This window comes from Pollicipes pollicipes, unplaced genomic scaffold (assembly GCF_011947565.3).
Source record: "Pollicipes pollicipes isolate AB1234 unplaced genomic scaffold, Ppol_2.1 Scaffold_7231;HRSCAF=8579_pilon_pilon_pilon, whole genome shotgun sequence".
NCBI classification, from domain to species: Eukaryota; Metazoa; Arthropoda; class Thecostraca; order Pollicipedomorpha; family Pollicipedidae; genus Pollicipes; species Pollicipes pollicipes.
In genome coordinates this window covers 39,385,390-39,407,705 of record NW_023597034.1, presented here as the reverse complement: position 1 = coordinate 39,407,705, position 22,316 = coordinate 39,385,390, and the positions used below count along the sequence as shown (strand labels likewise).

Below are 22,316 nucleotides of genomic sequence, written 5' to 3'. Positions count from 1 at the left end.
AGAGAGAGAGAGAGAGAGAGAGAGAGAGAGAGAGAGAGAGAGAGAGAGAGAGAGAGAGAGAGATAGAGAGAGACGAGAGAGAGAGAGAGCGAGAGAGAGAGAGGAGAGAGAGAGAGAGAGAGAGAGAGAGAGAGAGATATTGTACTATGAAAACGGCAAGGCATTAGTCCTGCTCGCTGTGACAAATATCCAGTAAAAATGCTTGCATGTTTCCCAATACTACGATCGCGATCACCAAAGCTGTGAGACATTAGAAATCATTCGATATTGTCTATTAGAAATGGTCAAACAAGGCCATACCCGGGTCAAGCTAATTTCCGAGCCTTGCCAAAGTTTGGGATCTACGCAAGCAAGCCCAGATCACAAAACAGCTGCCCGCGAGCGTGCAGCATGAAAGTATCAAAACCATTCAAGCTAGGATAGCACGCGCGGTACTTGTCCATGCAAACCAGCATGATATAAACCCAGGTGATGATGAAATTCCCTTGATGTCGTGTAAAAGTGATTTTACGCTCCCCGACTGCGCTGCAATTCGCTGTCAACTTCTGAGACGCCACCGCGATGACGCAGCCTCGGCCCGAGCAGAAGGCAGCGTACGTGCATCGCGCGATACACGTGTTGCCAGTCAGCTGAAGCAAGCAGAAATGCAAACAGAGCAGAAACGCAGGCGGCACGCGGACATCTGACGGACACCGCGATCAAACCTCAGCGAAAAGGCTTCTGCCGGCGTGCACTTGTGACCAGGGAGCTTCCGTCGCCGGCGGTGTAAAAGCCGCGGCTGGCTGGCGTGTCGGCACCCCTGCCGTGTCTGACAATCCGTGTGGACGGCATGCGCGCTCTGACACTGTGTCTGCTGGCGGCCGCGCTGGCGTTGGCGGCCGGTCGCCGTCCGGGGCGGCCCCGTCCTCCCGGCCCCCGGCCTTCTCCGGGACCGCCGCCGTCCGGATCGATGTCCTCCGGATCGATCCGGCCTCCTCCTCCCGGACCTCCCGGACCGCTGCCATCCGGATCGATGTCCTCCGGATCGATTCGGCCTCCTCCTCCTGGACCTCCTCCTCCCGGACCTCCCGGACCGCTGCCATCCGGATCGATGTCCTCCGGATCGATTCGGCCTCCTCCTCCTGGACCGCCGCCACCGTCTGGCTCCATGCCCTCCGGTTCGGTGCGTCCTCCTCCTCCCCCTCCCGGTCCCCGTCCTCCCGGCCCCGGAGGTCGTCCGCGTCCTCCCGGAGGCCGTCCCGGAGGCGCTGGAGGCCGTCCTGGAGGCGCGGGAGGCCGCCCTGGAGGCGCTGGAGGTCGTCCTGGTGGCGCTGGAGGCCGTCCGCAGCGTCCCGGTCAATAGAGATTCGACGCAGGTTCTGAAGCACCGGCGTTCCCAGGTGACGACTACTGAAGCTGTCTGCTGCATCCACAGCTTCTCTTCTCCCCGGCTGGCTCTTGAGGGGTCGATCTCTCGAGCTTGGCTTTGACTTTGGTGCTCCAGGTGAAGCCGGCCGGCCCGCCCTCTTCAGCACGAACACCTCCACCCGGCGCCACCACCAGTGACGCTGCCGCCGTCGCCTGGAGAGCGCGCAGACGGCCAAACTCCTGGGCGAGGCGCTGGCCACCAGCAACCATGCAGCTGTAAAAGAGAACAGCCTGAAACTCCCGTCAGTGGCGGTTCTCAAGCGATATCTGCGTGGCGTCTGTGCAGCGTCACCTAACTCTGGCCACCGACCGCCACTGCAGTCGAGGTCCAGCTCAGCGGTGCATGCAGAAACGCTCGGTGGTCAAGTCGGATGGAGTGCATACGCTGCGTATCTTTTGTTTGGCAAACGGCATCACGTGAATAGACTTTCAGCTATTGGAACATTTGAGAGGGGCAATAGTGGAGACACGAAGAATGAGACACCGCTCGGAGGCACGAGATATGCCACGAGAAACGACGCACGGAGGTACGGTTCCGGTATGTGACACGACACACGGCACAGGGCACGAGACACCGCGCCAGCGGTGGACGTACAATGCACTGCATGGGGACACATAGTGCCGTCGCACGGCACGCGGAAACATCGCGTGGCAAAAGGCAGCCAATGGCTTGGAGTCCAGTCGTCGACTGATACACGCAGGATGCAGGAGTACGTTATCTTCTTCAACTGAAGTCGACCGTTCAGTCCGTTTCTTTCCGTTCGCGAATACCGGCCCGGGCTGGCTGCCCAGCGAGGATAGCTGCCCGGCGGGGGTGGCTGTTCCGCTAGGGGTGGCTGCCCGGCGGGAGGAGCTGCCCGGCGGGGGTGGCTGCCCCGCTAGAGGCGGCTGCCCGGCGGGAGTGGCTGGCCGGCGAGGGTGGCTGCTCCGCGAGGATGGTTGCTGGCTGCTCAGCGGGGTGTTCGTCCGTTGGGGGCGGCCGCTCGGCGAGGGTGTCTGCCTGACGAGGATGCCCGCCCCGCGAGAGTGGCTGCCCGCGGGGGGTGGGGTGGCTGCCCCGCCAGCGCCGCCCGACAGCCACGTCCGGCCGGCCGGCATGTCGCCCCTGACGGCCTAATCGTCGCCGTCGCATGCGACACCGGTCGCGGCGGCACAAAGGCTCGGCGCGACGCGGCCGCCGTTTTTCCCCCGCAGCGGCGGTAATTGTGACGGCGGCGGTGTCACCGAGCGCTGTGATTACGGCCCAGCAGGGACGATGACCGCCGCTGACGCAGGCGGCGCGGCGCGGCCGGCGGCTGCCACGGCCAGACCCGGCCGCGTCAGGAGGGCGATACAAGAGCCGTGACGACACGGCCGGCAGGCGGCCGGTCCGACTCGACCGCGCCAGGACGAACACCGGGAGCTCCCCACAACAGGCACGGCGGCGCGCGTCAAAGCTTGAAGTCTGTTCCGACTGCAGGGAGAGGGGCCCGAGAGGGATTCACCGTCGGTGTTGAAGGAAATCGGCAGCATCTTGCTTGGAGCCTGTTCGTCTGCTGTGACCTGACCTGTTGGACAATCAAAGCCAGTGCGCCCTCAGCAGATAGTAACCATCCGGGCCTTCGATTTCGCTGGCGAAGTTTTACCGCTGGCGATGCCTTCACCAGCGAGAGGAAACGTTACTTAAAGCTGCATCTCCGAAGGGACAAACAAAAACTCAGCTTGCACAGCTGCAAGACAGCTGTGTCTGCGATCCAAGTTCCCTCTGGGCCAGACAGCGTCAGTGTGCCCTGGTAGTCAGACAGTGTTTGTGTGATCTGGTGGTGAGACAGTGGCTGCGTGTCCTGGTGGTCAGACCTTGTCTGTGTGTTCCAGTGGTCAAACAGTGTCTGTGTGTTCTGGTGGTCAGACAGTGCCTGTGTGCCCTGGTGATCAGACAGCGCCTGTGTTTCCGGTGGTCAGACGGTGTCATTGTGCTCTGGTGGTCAGACAGCATCTGTGTGCTCTGGTGCTCAGACCGTGTCTGTGTATTCTGGTGGTCACACCGTGTCTGTGTGATCCGGCGGTCAGACAGTGTCTGTGTGTTCTGGTGGTCAGACAGTATCTGTGTGTTCTGGTAGTCAGACAGTGCATGTGTCTTCCGGTGGTCAGACAGTGTCTGTGTGTTCTGATGTTCAGACAGTGTCTGTGTGTTCTGGTGTTCAGACGGTGTCTATGCGTTCCGGGGGTCAGACAGTGTGTTTGTGTCTTCTGGTGGTCAGACAGTGTCTGTGTGTTCTGATGGTCAGACAGTGTCTGTGTGTTCTGGTGTTCAGACAGCGTCTGTGCGTTCCGGGGGTCAGACAGTGTCCGTGTGTTCTGGTGGTCAGACAGCGCCTGTGTGTTCTGGTAGTCAGACAGTGTCTGTGTGTTCTGAGGGTCAGACTTAACGGGGCAGACCGTCTGTTCCATAGATCACAGCGGCATAAGGCCGGCACTTAAACAGGGGACAATTACATGTCATGTCAGTTACTCACTCATGCACGAATATTTCGTTCCGGAACGTGTCAGAACTGCAATTGTGATGAAGAGCTTGATATCAAGACATACATATATAAGCTCCATGCAACTGTCGCTACCCATTGTCTTCAGCATCGCCATCAGCATCTTCAGCATTTTTCTCCCTATACAAATTGACCAACTTCAGTCTGGGTGTATAAAATGATCCGGTGTGACGTTTTCTATAGCTGAGAAGTGAAATTTTGCAACAGTTCGGCCAAGCTGTCACCACGGTGGTGGAGTGCTTGGTACACCAGCATCATCTCCACACCCAACTGCGCGACACCCAACAGCGGCTTCAAGTTTCCCGACAGCGGATGTGGGGGGGGGGGGGCACCTTGAAGCGGCCGTGGTGCTGCACTGTTGTATGACGTCATGCATATATCTTATTGCTATTGGATGGTGGCATGCTGCTGAAGGATTGTCCCATAGCTCGGATCACTACGCCATGGTGGTAAGCTCAGTGTCCGCGCAATCAGCTGCACAACTGGCACGGACGCCGCACTGGCGTCAGCCTGAAAGCTTGCAAACACGCCTAGAGCCGATAGGTTGGCTGGTAGTGGAGCTGGAGCAGCTGTTGGTGCATCCAGTACGAGTCAGCATCTTCCGGTGCCGGCATATCCCCGCATTAACAGCTCAGGCACCACTTTATCAGTTGATTATGCCGACATTTTAAATCTGCACTTCATGTCAATCAGTTCGACTAAAACCAAATAAATCAACTATGATTTATGTTAATCAACACTCGAAATTAGCACGGACGCTTACGCAAATACGACAATATCAGCTTCAGTTTATTCGAATCGAAATGATATGCCAACGGTCCATGGCTGCTTAAAATAAAGTGGCCGCGAAAATGCTTATCATTACGGGGGGAAGGGCGTTGTTATCGCTCGGACAATTCATCCCCTCTCTAGCGCCGGAACATCTGGGTCCGGGCCTGGCCTTGTCAGCACCAGCACCGCTGCCACCGGCTGCAGGCCGCACAGGCAGCTGCCAAATGCTGCCAAACTCCCGTCTGATATCACACAATTTTCACGCCCATCACCCAGTCTTTACCCCAATGAAAAATGCGCGCTGCCCCGGCGCATTGGAGCCGAGGGGAGCCGGCCGAGCGGCTGCTTATGGCAGCGACGCGGCGCGCTCTTTGGTCTCCATTGGTTCCGGGCACCGACTGTAAAGGCGGCGCCCTGCTTTGTCTGCCACGAGCGCGGCCGCCATCGCCGGCGGTGCCGAGGGGCCGCGCTGCCCGGCCCCTTCCCGGGGCAGCGCCGCCGCAGCTGCCGGCTAAATGAGGCCGCCATGAATAGTGTAATGGCGACTGGCGCACGTCCCCGGTTGGCGGGCACATGGTAGGTGGCCGTGCAACTACGGCTCCGCGCGGGGCCGTAGTTTCCGGGAAACGCTAGATTTCCGGTTTTAACGTCAGATGCTTGGTGAGATGAGGTGGTTGCCAAAGTAGCGGTGCAGCGCTAGCAGAACAACATTTTAGGACTGTGGGCGTTCAACTTTTTTCGAAATCACGTCGATGCAAGGTAGCGTATATGAGCAGCATGGTTAACAGCGAAACTTAAGGTCTAAACGCCGCTGACAAACTTTGTTATGTTGAAGGTCATGCCACGATGGGCTTAAAATCGTCTGATATGGCTGAGAAAAACACGCCAACGTTTTTAGACTACGACGAATAACATGAAGCGCTAAGAGATCGATGTGTACGCAGGGGCCCATTGATTATGCTTATCGTCTTTCGATGCCAGCTTCCTTCCTCATCAACCACATTGCCGTACATAGCGTAAAGCCCAAGTAATGAAATGGCAGTGCGTCATTACGATGTCACCATTATGGTGTCGCCAGTTGACATGCGCGCGATGTCGAAGGCTCGGCGATGAAAACAAATCGGGACACAACAGTAAGAAAAGCCCGTTCGTATTGGTACTACGCCATATAACGTTACGAAAAGTGATTTAACCATAGTTATTATATCTGACGAGTGGCGTGCGTTTTCCCGCTGGTGCTGAAAATCACCAATCGTGTCAAAAAAGACACCTGAATACATACAACATGAGTATCGCAAACAAAATCTATGTCGCCCATTTGACTGCCTAAGTTGAGTGACATCCTGCGCTAAGGTGATTAGGCGGTGCATTTTTTCTCAAACTGATCCTTTCCAAAATGTGCTAGAAATTTGTGATTCTCAAGGCAGGCTTCTAACTCTGAAGAGTAGAAAGCACTCGTGGGCTTGCACATTTCTCAATGACGGTTTCTGCTCACTGCGCCCTAGCGCTTGCCAGGGGCACCATGCGTCGTGATGTGGTCGTCACTAAGAGCTTGCCATGCGTCCTTAAGTCATCACTAAGAGCTCGTCATGCGTCGTTGAGTCATCCCTAAAAGCTTGTCATGCGTCGCAATGTCATCACTCAGAGCTTGTCCTGCGTCGTGATGTCACCACTTTGGTTACAACAGCCATCACTTTGGTTACAAGAACCAGTGGTACACGGCCAGTGGAGTGTCATTTATCCATGCGGTCAATGAGGAAACAAAACTATCCGAAAACATTGCACTATCACGTCCGATCGACCATGAACACGGAAGATAACTACACGCATCACGAGAAGTTGCCGAAACTTTGGATGTTTAAATAGATCAGCTGGTAAGTAAAGTAGCACATCTGAAAGATACTTTTTGGACATGCCCGTACTCCTGAAGATGTCGAGCTCCTTGCCCACCTTGGATAGCTAATCATTCAGGCGGACTGCGGACATCTTACGGCGCACTGATCAGCGTAACACGTTGATTTGTAGGTAAATAAGACGATACTGATAGTCTTATTCCGCGTAGAGTAGCCAGAAGAATGGAGAGATGCTTGCATTAGTATCTATAGCACATCTTTCTCTCCATTCTCCTTGCTATTCTACAAGGAATCGGGCTATTAGTACTGTCTTATTGATGTGCATAATGTTCTCCGCAAATGCACACAACTTGGGAGGTTTTGGTTTTAATTCTGAAAATGGTGACGGTTTCGACATGCAGCGCAGACGACCAGTACAGCGTAAGAGCTCTCGACGAGCGCAGCATTGGGCTGTGGAGGGGCAGACAGCCTGCGAGCGGGATGCGCTGGCCGAATAATTATGGGGCCCGTGCGCCACTATGAAATTGATTGTCTTTCTCTCAGCAGATCATTTGCAGGATGCGTGCTTCACCGAAGCTAGATTAGATCGCAGGCCGGCGCTGTTGGAATTCAGCCATGAACAGCCCCGGTTTCCCGCCCCACCTGAGCAGCGACGGTGCCCGTATACACCACGGTACGGCTTCCGTAGGGATGAGGCTTGGTGGTCGCGGTTTGGAGATGTTGACTTTTGTGCTACCACATTTGTAACAACTCACTGTACCCCATAGTTGCGTGTAAAGCTTCACAACTGTAGGCTGGATGTGATAGCTTCTCTGAAGATTTTGGTCTTTTGGTTTGGGGCTTTTCATAGTTTTGATCTCTCGTTTGTCAATAGATTAAATTTCTGTCGATCTCGTATGGCTTTAGTAAAGACATTTTTGTCTTCATCGCAAGTTCTGCTGAAGTTATTTTGACGCTCTCTCATAACTCCGAAATGGCCGTAGCGGGACAAACGTGCCAGACATGCGCATCAAACGGGCGTGATAACTCGAATGACCACGATCATTCTACAGCTAATACAGACGCAGGACGAGGCACATGAGGTTGACGACAGGGCTCCATCATTCAGTCCCAATCACCGGCACTATAATGACAAACAGTATAGACTTTGCCCAGTGTGCAAACCGCCTTACGCTTGCTTCTGTGCTATAAAATGTGACGGAAGCCACGCGGCGGTGGTCAAGGACACTGCCCTAACCGTCTGGATTCCACCTTGGACCGCACGTGCCGGCAGCAGTCCCGACACAGACAACTGGTAACCCATGATATAGCACGCTGTTAATACCGTTAATGAGCAGCGGTGTTATATGGTAATGACGCCGGGTTGAGTACAGCGTAAAACGAGTGTCAGAGCCGGCCGTGTCAGACAGACAAGCGTGTCCTCAACGGAGGCGGGAATGGCCACCTGACACCCAGCGAGGACGGGCCGGGTGTCAGGCTGAACATGCATCGTCCCGACTGGTCATCAAGAGCGAAGCGGTCGCGGTGGCCGCAGGCGGGAGCTCGAGTTGTTGTCGCACACGGCCATGCTCCAGCCCCTGGTCACGGCAAGGACACACGCCTGCGGCTCCGCGAGTCCCGCGGGTCTGCCACGGCTCATCCGAGGCGCCGCACCGCGCCGCACCGCGCCGAGCAGAGGCTCGACATGTGCCCTGGCACGCTTCAACGCTGGTCAGCTGGATTACGTCATTTTAGATGGTCTCCTACAATTCAACCGGCAGGTCGGGTGGCATTATGTCAGACCATGTTTTTGTCTTCCCTGCCTTGGTCTTCATACGCTCGCAGAGTCAAATTGGTTCATGGCAAAAATGGCATTTGCATTTAGAAGTAATGTGCGGTCATCTGAAATTACCCCATGACAGTGCACTTGAACATAGGCAATCTTGCGCGCGCAATCTTCATATAACTGCCATGATGACATTGGTGTGCTGTAAAATGTCTACTAACATTACGGGAGATTTCCAGGATTCCATATAAAGATTCGTTGGTCATGAATAATCTTGACATCATTACTCGCACATGTCAGTGGTTTTGACTGCCATGCAACGAGCTTATGGGGCAAGTTAATATGAACGGTAGTAATTGATCTCATGTGACATGGAACGCAAATGATCTTTTGCAAAGTTATGCGCAATAATGACGCTCGTGACATTATAACTTTGGATCTTTACAACTACTTGAAAAAGCCCTGCACACGCAACGCGAAATTAACGTTATGAATTGCACAATTTTTACATCTTACCCGTGCGGACTTCCGAAAACATGCTAAAGCACGGTGTTATGGTAGCGTACTTAACATTAAGGACATGTCTTAACAGGCTCAAATTTCAGTCGAATTTAAATATGCTTTATCTAAGTTCGGGAACGATCACAAGCAGCTAGTAAGGGCCCACCGACCTCTCCTATGATGGCGGAGGCTATACTTATCCGCGGCTGGCGCAAGGTGATGAACTGTTTGTAATTGGCAATGTGCCGAAGCTGAGGGCATGCTTCGGTTATCAAACTTTTCTGCTCATCATGATTAAGTCACAGAATCGGTGGGATGAAAGCACAGAGATGCACACTATACTGTATTCATACGAGAATGGCACATTTTGCGTCCGGGCTCACCGACAAGCGAAACAAGGATTCCCTAAAGCCTACAAAATATCCTCAAAGAGGGGTCAGAGGCTAACTAAAATCAGACCATGGCAACAAGAAATGGTGAGGCCACCAGGGGCACGGCATCGATCCACGGTAGCACTTCACGGTCGGCGAGATATGATCAGACCGCACATCTAGGGGAAAGGTGCAGCGCCAAGAGTGGTATAGATCAATAGAAAACCATTCGGGAAATCTGGAAAAGTCGTAAGGTTGATATTGTATCGATGGCGATGAGGCAATCTGAAACCGAGCACAGAGCAATGGCTGCAATGCTAAGGCAAAATAGCAGGCGAGCGACGTGATGGTTCAGTTTAATGTCACTTAACAGTCCAATTTTTTGTGCCCGATAATGATTGGTATTATAGAGTGCGCTAGCTACCTGGGCCATTTCGCTCTTTTTGTACTCAGTTACAAGTCTGAGTGTCAAATTCGCCAACGCTGGAGATGCAGCATACACAAATAAATTGAATAGTCCACATTAGCATTCCAGGCAAGTATTGTCACACACGGTAGAAAACACAAATCTCCCCAAAGTTTCACTGCAATTAGAAATTACTACGATACTAGTCAGACATGACAGACGTTGTCTTAGACGCAATACATTTTGCCATTCTCACAAGAACATAACGAAACCAAACATTTTCCATCTACACACGACATAACTTAGCAGGGATACTTCGAAAACATAAAATAGAAGGCAATGTACGACAACCACGAAAGCAATGCATACCGGTTTACCTCACCCACAAACTCGCACGGGGTTCTCAAACAAGGTGATCCAAAGCGAACAGATCCTTGCAAGACCGTCATGTCAAGTACCACACAATATCTTCGGCACAGGCCACGCGAATATCCAGCGGGCCGCAGCTCGCGGGAGTTGGCACACAGGTATTGCCACGGCGGCCATGAAGGATCCCGCGGAGGGTCGGCCCACCCGCCGCCCGCGCCGTGCGCCGGCGGTCCGCCCTGCCGCCGGCACCGAGCCGGCGCTCCGTGGCCTGCGCGGTGCGCCGGCGGCCCCGGGCTCCCACAGCCTCTCCTCGAGCTCAGACAGCGCGCCGGCAGCTGGCGGGTCACGGGCCGCGGGCGCTGACGGCCGGTCGCCAGATCGATGCCCGCTAGTGCGCGTGTCCGAGCCAGCCGAGCCGCCTGCTTCACGAGTACGGGTGGAAGCCGGCCGGCTTGCCCTCCGGGAAGTGTGCCTGCATGCCGTAGCTGCCGGGGTACCCCATGCTTGTCGCCGAGCCGGTGAAAAAGCTGAAAACGGACGGCATCGTCAGTGGGAAGTCGCTTTTCTTTTGTAATTATGCTACGAACCATATGCAATAGTGTTTGTGATTCTCACCAAATGATTCTGCAAACCAAAAACGCGTATTTAAAGTTAGCACACAACTCAACAACACTTTCGCCCTTATTGCCCTCAATCCCTCACCCCTTTCTCTTACTTTTTACCCTCTCTATCTTTCCCTCTCTCTTTCTCACCATCCCTCTCTCCCCGTCTCTCCCTTCCCCTCTCTCTCTCTCTCTCTCTCCCTCTGTCCGTCGGTCACCTGTTGTCGGAAGAGAAGCCTGGCCAGCCGGCCACTGAGCCCGGGTGCATGCCGCCAGCAAATGACGTCATCCCGGCGTACTGGTTCACTGATGACGTCATCTGGGAGGTGGAGCCCTGCAGGTACTCAGGGTAGCTCAGCGAGCTGGCCTGGGCCCAGGACTGGCCTGGAAGATATAAATACCTTGCGTTAGATGCGGCAGTGACCCTGTGACATTTTGAGACACGGATTGGATTGGGTGTCTGCGGCAAGGTCACCGGTACTTGGCGTACATATGTAGTGCCTGCGTGTACCCATGCATCGTGTCTGCGTCACCACCTCCATATGAGCTCGATCAACTGTAGCATTTCCTTGTGAGCTGCGGTGCATCTCGGGCCGTCCCGGTACTACCCCCTTCCCCCCTCCCCAGACGCCGACATGGCACGGGAGATGATTAGCGTCACGAGGTCTGCGCTATCGCGTTGCACGTCGCCCGACCTATCCCACTTTCGCCGTTCACGTTGCGCGCGAAGCGCACGCAGGCGGGCCACGCACCGCGGCGCGGTGGCCGATCTATGCCGGTGCTGAGGTGCTGGGTGACGGGATGCCGGGATGCCGGGGTGCCGGGGTGTCCGGGTGACAGGATGCCAGGATGCCGGGGTGCCAGGGTGCTGTCGGGCTAATCCCACAGCCACCGGTCCGCACTGCCGGCTGGCGTCGCCGGGCTCAGGCGGGCTGAACCGACGGCGGACAGCAGCAGTGTCGGACAGCGGTCCGGGCACGACGCAGCTCGTCGGCTCGCTCCACGGTCCGGCAGACGGAAGACCGTTCTCATTGTTCACGCAGCACTGTTTACGAACGCCCGGACGAACGCATTCGACCCGTTTCGACATGTCAGAAATAACGCGACTGTCGATCACGTTCGTGGAAGTCTGGCATCGCGGTAAGTCTGTGTGACGCGCCCGGCAATAAATTGCCTGCGGTTGGCCGACGCGTGCCATCGTCTCTACCTCCGTCCCTTTGCAGGACGAGTCCACGCTCGCGCCAGCGATGAACACTCCGGCACGGCGGTAGACGAAGACGCATGGGTAAGGTGACGCTCTGAGTTGGCTGTCGCGATCAAGGTGCCCTGTTCGCGCAGATTTCAAGGATTCGGCCTTCGTCTCACCACCGGAGCCAGCACCAGCGGGCTCACCTCTTGTGGAGAATGCGGGTGCCGTGATCACACGCTCATCTGTTCTGTCCGTGGTGGGTGGGTATGTCCGCAGCGGCCCTTCAGAGACGGCGGCTAGCTGGGCGGATGCGGTGTGGCAGTGTGGCACCGTCGAGGGTTCCTACCGCGGCCGTGCGCGGAGTGGAGGTCGGTTTATGGGTGCGCGGCGTTCCTGTCCTGGTCGTTAACGCCTTGACACGGACAGCCGGCGTTATTTACGGCAAATTCGTCCGCCGCTTTATGAGTTGCACGGAGAATTGGAAGAGCGCGCCGCCTTGTGCTGTGCATCAGGAAATGAAACTAATTACATGGAGACATCTGCACAGACCGCGCGGCCGTGACGCGGCCGCCCCGGGCCTGCGCGGGCCAGTGGTCTGGCGCGGCCGACGGCTGGGCTCACATAGGGCCGGATGAGTGACGAGCTGATGAGGTGTTCGCAGGCTAAATTTGCACGCAGGCAGCCGTGTGTGTACATATTTGTTTGTGGAAGTTTTAATAGTAGCTTTAGCGTCCTTACATGCTTGTGCGTGCTTTGGACGGCGTATTGGTCCGCTCATTATGTCATTGTAGCACGCTAAGCGTTGGAAGTTTACGCTAAACGCGACGCGATGGTCACCTATAGGACATTGTGTGTGAATTAAAAAAAATATTATTCTCCAGTAAAGATCAATGTTTCACTTTGATACAGCACAGACTGTTTTATTGTTCTGTAACAAAAACTTGATCGAAATATTAGCCTTGCTTGTGGCTGGTTTAATGGTTGGTTCGAATCGATTTTGGTAAAAAAGGTGTACTAAAAATAGATAACGTGTTGACACCACTAGTTGGAAGCCATTTTTGTGTTTCCTTTCGTGCTCCGCCCACGGCGCCGTCATAAAATGCTGCCGAACTGGGAAAGCAAGTGAGTGGAGGTCGCTTACCCTGCACTTGCCCACCCCTCTCCCCCCCCCCCCCCCTGAGCCACGATATTCACCGTGCCGAGTTTGAACGGCGTGGGAGAGCCCTGGGTATGCCTCTGGCGCTGCCGAGTCGGTGGGGCGGGGAACGCCGCTGAGGCTGCACCGCTGACCGCGCCGAGTTTGTGGCGGGATCAGGGGGGGGGGGGGGGACGCCCTCCAGCCATCCTCACCGTACTGGGCGGCGGGCGCGCCGGCGTCGGGCAGGTAACCGCCGTACGGGGCCGAGCTGGCCGGGCCGGCCGCCGGCGAGGCGCCGCTCGGCGACACGTGGTGCTGCGCGTTCAGCTGCTTGCGGAGCCGCGCGCGCCGGTTGCTGAACCACACCTGTACCCGGGCCTCCGTCAGGGTGGTCCTGTGGCGGACGCGGCGCGGTCACGTGACGCTCTGGGCGTGACGTCATGCTGCTCGAGTGGCTGGACCGCAGGCGTGAAGGATTGCTCGCACCTACGAGGTCTTGCCCAATATTTTAGCACAGTCAAGGCCGAATGCTCACTTATACGGCATGACATAGCCAAAATGACCCAAGTGATTAACCAAGCGCCAACCACAGGAGATTTAGTGTGATTTGTCTATGTTTCATCCTGAAGCATTAGTCACATTCAAGCAAACGTCCGATCAGTCATGTCCGTGGCACGCCATATGGATGTCGCCAGCAACATCCGGAGGAAACCTTGCAACACACACACCACCGTGCCCAGTCGCTGTGGCTGCTGGTTCCAGTAAGCCCTCCCTCCCTGCCAGTGCTTGCCCCTCCCCCACGTCCCGCAACAGACGCACACGCGGCGCCCGGTACTGACTTGAGGGCCAGCTTCTCCCTGGTGTACACGTCCGGGTACTGGGTGATGTCGAAGGCCTTCTCCAGCTCCTCCAGCTGCTCGGCCGAGAACGTGGTGCGCGAGCGGCGCTGCTTTCGGCTCAGCTTGATGCCTGGCTCGCTCTCCTCGTCACTGCCGCTCGTCTCGCCGCCTGCCGGGGAGCCCTCGTCAGACTTCACCCGGGGAAGACGGGTCGGACTTCATTAGGGAGGGCCGCTGAGGCCTCGCCCTTCGGGTGACTGGTGAAGCTTCGCCCGGGGGAAGGTCGGTGAGACTTCACCCGGGGAAGACCGGTCGGACTTCACTAGGAAGGGTCGGTGAGGTCTCACCCTTCGGGTGGCTCGTGAGGCTTCACCCGGGGGGGGGGGGGGGCGTCAGGCTTCATTAGGGAGGCTGAGTTCTCACCCTTCGGGTGACTGGTGAGGCTTCGCCCAGGGGAGGGTCGGTGAGACTTCACCCGGGGAAGACGGGTCGGACTTCATTAGGGAGGGCCGCTGAGTTCTCACCCTGGGTGACTGGTGAGGCTTCGCCCGGGGGAAGGTCGGTGAGACTTCACCCGGGGAAGACCGGTCGGACTTCACTAGGAAGGGTCGGTGAGGTCTCACCCTTCGGGTGGCTCGTGAGGCTTCACCCGGGGGTGGGGGGGACCGTCAGACTTCATTAGGGAGGCTGAGTTCTCACCCTTCGGGTGACTGGTGAAGCTTCGCCCGGGGGAAGGTCGGTGAGACTTCACCCGGGGAAGACCGGTCGGACTTCACTAGGAAGGGTCGGTGAGGTCTCACCCTTCGGGTAGCTCGTGAGGCTTCACCCGGGGGGGGGGGGGCGATGAGACTTCACCCGGGGTGGGACCGTCAGACTTCATTAGGGAGGGCCGCTGAGGTCTCGCCCTTCGGGTGACTGGTGAGGCTTCACCCAGGGGAAGGTCGGTGAGACTTCACCCGGGGAAGACCGGTCGGACTTCACTAGGAAGGGCCGCTGAGATCTCAACCGGGGTGGAACGGTCAGACTTCGGTCAGGCAGGGTCGGCCGCGCTTCACCCAGTGGCCAAGTCCAATGCTAGTCAGCTATTGTCCGGTCACCAAACGCGGTCGATTATCCAAACAGCAGAGATTATCGGCAGGACAGCCTGGATGGGGGAACGGATTTGGTGTCGGATCTGATAGGAACTCCTTCAACGGGTGCAGACCTTTCGCGAATGGGGACGACACCTACGGAGAGAGTTCAAAGATAGCCAGGCGCTGCCTCCCGACCTAGGTAAGAGCGACCGGAGACGTAACGTGGTCGGGCACAGTCTCTGACGTCGAGGGTCGGGAGACCATTCCCAAACACTGATACAGTGATCAACGACTGACAAGAGTTTGTGACGGACGTGGTTCAAGTCAAGGTAACGTGGGAGGGGGAGGGGGCCGACATAGGAACTTGCTGAGTAGGTGCCATGAACAAATGCGCAGTAACTCATTGGGATAACCTGCAATGTGCCTGCTTGGAGTAGAGGATTCGTGAGCTTTAGTTTTGAGCTTCAGCTTAACGCTGGTGTGGACAGAGTTGGGGCTCAAGGCGTAGTCGTTTGTAATATTTGTATCATACGCCGCCATACGCGTAGAATGCCAAAGACCGTTTCTAAGTTTAAAAAACCGCTCGTAGGTCCGGGACTGTCTGTGGTGAAGGTGACGGTGGATTAAGCATCAGAGCATGTCATCACTCATCACCACATGTTCCTTCTATCCACTGGGGGCATCTCGCTCCGACGGATGAACAAGGCACACAGACTGATGCCTTCGGGCTGGAAATGGGAAATGCCGCTACAGGTGAAGTTCATGCACGAGAAAAACATAAAACCGCACGCGAGCAACATTTATGGGTGGTATTTTATCCGAACACTCCACCTGTAGATTTTCAATCGGAAAAACCATCCGAAACCGCTCTATCACCATTTTAAAAGCCAGCACAATTCACCAAATCAGTGCGACCATTAACCACACAGGGCTGGAACTTTTACACGGCACTAACCACCAATCAGCCTTTTTGTGGCGGCCGGCCTGACCAATGGCGTCGCTCACGCGGTCGTGTGGCCTCTGACCCGCGCGCACAGCTCGGCCCCCGCCCGCCGCGGCCGCCTGCGCCGCCACAAAAAGCCTTGCATGCCACGCCAGCGTTACTATCAGGAGAATTAGGCCGCGATTAGGTGGCCGGCCGCCGACGCCGGTGGTCCGCCCGCGCCGGGCAGGTGCTCCGGTCACGTGACACGCGGGCGGCCATCAGCCCGGCGTCACGTGACGCGGCCGCGCGAGGTGAGAAGTCCCGCAGAAAGAGCTCTCGGGGAAGGGAGCGGGCTGGTGCACAATGGGAGCAGTGTAACAGGACGGGCCGGTGTGAGGAGGAGCCGGAAGGAGAGGGGAGGGCTGGCGGGGAAAAGGGACGGCAAGGGCCGGGGACAACGTGGGAAGGAACAGAGAAGTGACTAGCTGGGCAACGATGGTTATAAAAACGCCGACGAAGGAATGGCCATACATTTGAGCCGACAGACGTATAAAAGAAACGGTAGCCGCTCGGTGTGGCCCTGGCAAGTATTAGGCGTGCCTAATCTGCGTCTGGGCAGATGTTCGACCTTAATTACGGCCACCCTGACTGGGCATTATGGCGCCCCCCCCCCCCCCCCCGGGTGACCTTGACATCGGCTCCAGCGCCGGGGATCGGCTGCATTTCAGGAAGCTCTGCTATGATCCGGGCCGGAGCTTCTCCGTTTGCTCTCTTGCTCCTCTGCACCCAGCGTTCTCCTATATTATGCGTTTGAGAAATCGGATTGCCGTGAATAGCAAGCCCGGCGACCGTCACTCGCAACAGATCTCCCATCGTTTCCAATGCTCAACAGCGCCTTTCGGCACGTTTGACGCGGCCTTCAGTGCAGTTTTCCAGCGCTGTTTCACGTGACTGTGCGGCTGTCTAATCGCTCGAAGGTAAACATACCGTGTGGTCTGCGACGTCCCTTATTTCGATGCGGTTTCTCTATTGCTACCGTCCGGAAACAAATTTCCCCCTATCTTTTAAACGCTGTTTTACCCCATATCAGTTGGAACTGGCCTTAAAACTGAGCACCACAGCTTGTGGCGGCAGCTCTGCGCTCCCGAGCTGCCACCTGCACGTCTCCTATCCCCAGCGACGCTGGTCGCCCAGCCGCTGCGCCACCCCGGTGTCGGACCGATGACCCATCCCCAGTCGAGTCAGCCGGGCCGGGCCGGGCCGGGCCGGCGGCCGCGGCGGCGCGCGAGGTGTGTGGCCGCCCCAGCCGTGATTAATAATTGGCGGCTGGGGCGGCGCGGCGGGCGCGTGCAGCGCGCGAGAGCGGCCGACATTCCGGGTGGGCCGCCCCGTGGCTGCCGGGTCACACCTGCCGGCCGGGCCGCCCCCGCCGCGGCGGGCCCCGCACCGGCGGCGTGGCTGCCCGGCCGACGGCTGCGGTCAGGCTGGGAGAGCTGCTCAGAACACAGGGACTGCCGGGTCACACCTGCCGGCCGGGCCGCCCCCGCCGCGGCGTGCCCCGCACCGGCGGCGTGGCTGCCCGGCCGACAGCGCGGTCAGGCTGGGAGAGCTGCTCAGAACACAGGGACTGCCGGGTCACACCTGCCGGCCGGGCCGCCCCCGCCGCGGCGGGACCCCGCACCGGCGGCGTGGCTGCCCGGCCGGCGGTGCGGTCAGGATGGGAGAGCTGCTCAGAACACAGGGACTGCCGGGTCACACCTGCCGGCCGGGCCGCCCCCGCCGCGGCGGGCCCCGCACCGGCGGCGTGGCTGCCCGGCCGGCGGCGCGGTCAGGCTGGGAGAGCTGCTCAGAACACAGAGACTGCCCCAGACGAGGCGGGGTGCGTCCAGTCATACTCCTCCCCCCCCCCCCCTGCGCTCACGGGGAATGGTGTCGCCGCGCGGCACTGGAGCCACCCCTAACAAAGTCCCTTCAGCATGGCTTGTCTGGAGGGTCGCGTGCTGTTTCACAGCGGAAGTCCAGGCCTGAGAGCAGGTCCTAGACGGCGGTGCGGAAGAGACCCCACCTCCCGCCACGAGCCCGCCGCCGAAGGGTGCGCCCCACCCAGGCTGCCTCGCTCGAACGGACACCGTCGGAGAGCCCCACGGGAGTGGTTCTGACAGGTGCGATTTTAGCAGGTGCGGCTGCAGCGCGTCGCATGTGGGAGAGAGGACTCCAGCGAGCGAGTGGGTGCCAGTGAAAGAGTTCGTCTAGGGGCAGAGCGAGTCCCAGCGAAGAGCACGTCCCGCCGAAAGAGCACGGGACCAGTAAGAGAGCCAGTCCCAGTGAGTCTGTGGGTCGCAGTGAAGGACTGCATCCCAATAATAAATGAGCCGATCTCAGTGATAGAAAAGGTCCCACTCAGGGGACAGGTCCCAGAGAGAGCAGGTCCCAGTGACAGGGCCGGTCCCGGCCAGCGAACCCCGTCGATCCCAGCTCGCGCACCGAGCGCGCGGCGGCGGCGGCCTGCGGGGCTGCAGGCGGTGGAATGCGCCTGCCGACCCCGGCGGGGCGCCGCTCTAAAGTGACAGACCCACTGGGCTCCCCGGCGCGGCACGCCGCCGCTGAAATACGGTACAAGATCGGCTATCGGCGGCCGTGTAGCGGCCCGCGTGGGCCGACGGGGCGTGGGCTGACAGCGGGCGTGGGCCGACGTCCCCTGTCAGAGACCCCCCCCCCCTCTGTCGGCTGATGTCTCAGAGGGGGCCCCGAGTCAGGAGGGGGAGGTCCAGCTCCCTCCAGTACGTGACGAATGCCAGTATGCAAGTAAGAGAAAGACGTCATGCAAACCCAGTGCAGTGTGTGTCTTCGGAGGATTTGTATAGAAATCGCGGCGCGCCAGGCCTGAGTAAATTCGCGATCAAAGTCACACGAATAGTATAAATTGGGCAAATCGTATTTGTCATACTTCACCTTCCTTTATTTAATGCCGTGGTTTCTAACCCTGCCGGAAAGATGACGACATGCCTTGCGCGAACGTCGCGGGAAAACGACTGTGACCCGTTCCTGTCATTAACACCATCAAATGACTCTTCTTTATCTGGCTGGGCCAGCTTCCTCGCGTCAACCCAAGTCCTCTGTGGACCAATTCTCTCCTTTGTGGCGGTCCAGCGTCTCGCTCCTTGCTGGTCTAGACCCAACGCCGTCCGTCTGGGCTCCGCCCGCGTCTCGGGCCGTCTCTCAGTGCCGTCTGTTTGGCCTCGGTCGGCGCCGGCGCCGCCGCCGCCCGCTCCCGGCCGGGCGGCCGTCCGTCAGCGGCCGGCGGCGGCCGTGCATCAGAACCGACACGGCAGCTGACGGCCGACACGCATTAGCGCCGTGTCAGCCGGCGGGGGACGGCAGCCGCGTGCGGCGGGCGGCCGCCGTCCGTCACCGCCGAACGAACGGCCAAGGTGACCGGACGAGCGCGGCCGCCGCTGCCGCCCCCGCCGCCGCTCTGAGGGCACCGGCGCCCAGTCCAGACCGCCTGACCTGACCTGACACCGGCGCCGTACAGTGTGACAGATGAGACCGTCGGCACGTGTGCCCTGGCCGTGTCCCCCTGTTAGCGGTGTCTTTCTGTGCCAGGCGTGGCTATTGGAAGGGGTAGCTGGAGCATCCCGCGCCGTCTCGTACCGCCCCGAGCCACGTGCTCTGCCGCTCAACAATGCGCCACAGAGGGAAGGGGACGAGAGGCGCGCACGCGCCCGTGAAACATCACCTCGAGCAATACTGCAAGGTCGGTCAGTGTCGGAGGTGCCTGTCATGGTGACGTCACCGGCGCCAGAGGCGTCCCCAGGCGGCGCGCCTCGGGCCGTCCCTCTCGTCACCGTCCGCGGGCGCTCACCCAGCAGGCGCCCGGGACCTACATCAGATATTATGTAAAACAACACCGAACCTGTATGCTAATCGTCACCCGAGCCGCTTACAAATCGTAGGAAATAATTCACAAATTACCTCATCTATAATTTAGCGGCGGCCCGGGCGTCAAAAGTCGAGCGTGCCGCTTGGTAGCCCAGTGTCGTAACTGACTGTGCCGGTAAAGGCGAACCGTCCGCGCGGCAGCGCGCGCCGGCGGCCCTTACGGCGTGTGCAGTTGGTGGGCGGGATATTTTTTCTCTCGCTTCGCGGCTGGAGCGCACTTTTCACCTTGTGCTGACTGCGGGCGACGCCGGGACCCCGCGGGGCCGGCGCAGGGGGAGGCGGCCCGCGCGCGGTCGAGATACGTCCGCGCCCGTACGGCACGACGGCACGGCACGGCACGGCCGATGACACGGCGGCCGAGAACGCCGCGGCCCAGTGTCCGCCGGTGACGCGACGTCAAAAGATCTTCTGGTGTGGTGCCGTGTGAGGGGCACGTCACATCGCACAACGACCACTGATATGGCGATGCTTTGGTCACCAGTGCCGCGGGGACGCAGCAGCTGATCAGGTGACACATAATCAACCGTGACAAAATGACGCATCAACCACATATACGGTCACGCAGGGGGTGCCAGTGGCGCAGCGACGCACCAGCCTCCTATACGATGATGCCCTGCCCGCCAGTGATGACAGCATCACTGCCGTGGCAGATGACGAGCACGCCAGTGACTGACACGCGTACCGCAGCGGCACACTGGCACGGGACACGGTCGCCAGCAGCGACGCCTCGACACAGGGACGCGGCCGCCGCCAGCGCCGCCCCGCCACGTCAGCCCGCAGCGATACGATGACAGCGGCCATTGAGACGGCGCCACCGCCCTGCCATTGACACAGCGTGAAACAATGGTCCGTGACGCGGCAAACAGCGTGCTCCATTAGCGGACGTGACGCAAAACAGCGCCGAGGGACTCTCCGGACGACCTCACGCAGATGCTCGCATAAATCCATAGTGTGGGGTCGTTGGGTCGGCCTGTCCATCCGGCACACCGCAGCGTCCAGCCGTGAACGCGGCGCTCCGGCTCCGGCTCCGGCTCCGGCTACGGCTCCGGTTCCGGAGCGGCTCCGGGGCGGTTGCGGCGCGGCGGCTGCAGTCGGCGGCGACGAAAAACAGAATCCGCTCCCAGCCGCGGCCGACGCTGAATGGAGGCGGTGTTTTTGCGCGCGCCGCTCAGGTCGGTAAGCCGGCCGGCGGCGCGGGTGTGGCGGCTACATCAAAGCTGGCCGGAGCTGTGACTTACGTCACTTAGTGTCATCTTTGCGCCAGGCCCGGTCATCGCGGCAAAAACGGCGCGGATGCCGACGCGCCGCGACGGCCGAGGGCGGAGGCTAAGGTATGCCGAGCCTCCGACACAGGTGGCAACACGGCTGGGGAGGGCTGGACGTCAGACCCGGCTGGGGAGGTCTGGGGAGGATGGACCCGGGTGACGCAACGGCCTAGGAAGGCCAGACGGAAGACTCAGGATGAAAGGGCGTGTCCTTAGAAGGGGTACAACGACATAAGGTTTAAGTTTTCGGGATGAGGAATAAATGGGTACAGCATTTTGTTTCCGATTTGACAGTTAAAGAAATATCGATCATGCATTACCTGAGTCTTGAGACACGAAAGATGGCGCAGACGATGTGTCAGTTTTAAATGGGCCCTCTCAACCTGGTGTTAAAATATTTTTCAGTGAATGGGGAGTGCACCACGTCATACACTTTGGACGCACAACTGGCTATGGTTGTCTCGATTTGATTTTGTTGCAACATAATGCAGAAGTAGGCATGTGGAAATTCAATGAATCAATGAAAAGCAACGACGATTTACAGTCCCACTTACGCTATTCACTAGCGCGAACTTTTAACTGGCCGAGCTACCGTGAAGGTCGCTTCAGTCAGACGGGTTACGGAACCGCTTCATTTGTTGGCGCCGCCCCTCGTCAGTGATCTCGGACGTGACGTCCGTCAGAAATTCCATTAAGCGTGTCAGTTTTTCATTACGGATTCCCTAAACGGCCGCGTGTGTCGGGGCCCGGGCGTGAGAGCGTGGCGCGCGCGCCGGACGCCCCTCGTGCCCCGCTTCGTTCGGCACGGGTTGGCGCTGGGCCTTTGATGCGGCCGGGCCCGGCGGCGACGGCTCGGAAAGCTCGACTGAGCCGGGCCGGCGTCGCCCGGTCAGCCCAGGGCAGACTCGACTGACTCGGTCCGGCCGAGACTCGGAGGCTCTATCTAGTCAGGCTCAGCGGCTGTCGATTCGAGACGAACCTATGCCCAGCCACGGCTCTGAGTCTGTGTGGCTGCGGCCTTCAACGCTGGACGAATGAGACCCCCTCCGACTGCACCAAGCCCAGACACGTCCAGATCTCCCGGCAGAGACGTGCTTGCTTGCCCGTTTGAGAGTGAATGCTCAGAACACGGGGACTCTGCTCGACTGAAGGGAATAGCTCCTACGAGAGACCGGGTATCGATCGATAGCGAGCGATCATCTATCGCAGAGAGAAGAGAGAGCGCAGAGATCGCGGAGCGAGGTGGAGAGAGAGAGAGCTGAGGAGAAGCGAGAGAGAGAGCGAGAGAGAGAAGATGAGAAGAGAGAGAGAAGAGAGAGGAGAGAGAGAGAGGAGAGAGAGAGAGAGCTAGAGAGAAGAGCAGAGCGAGAGCAAGAGA

At 58.5% G+C, this 22,316-nt stretch overlaps 1 protein-coding gene across 1 annotated transcript in view; it reads right to left on the bottom strand.

Moving 5' to 3' along the window:
- Positions 1 to 10,191: 10,191 nt before the first annotated feature.
- The window catches only part of LOC119109602 (protein gooseberry-neuro), a gene marked incomplete in the record, with an annotated part of 24,915 nt that continues 12,790 nt past the window's right edge, over positions 10,192 to 22,316 (bottom strand). The window contains 4 exon segments of the mRNA XM_037233295.1: positions 10,192 to 10,492; positions 10,786 to 10,951; positions 13,107 to 13,288; positions 13,734 to 13,902. Of these exon segments, the coding sequence (XP_037089190.1) occupies positions 10,390 to 10,492; positions 10,786 to 10,951; positions 13,107 to 13,288; positions 13,734 to 13,902 (620 nt within the window).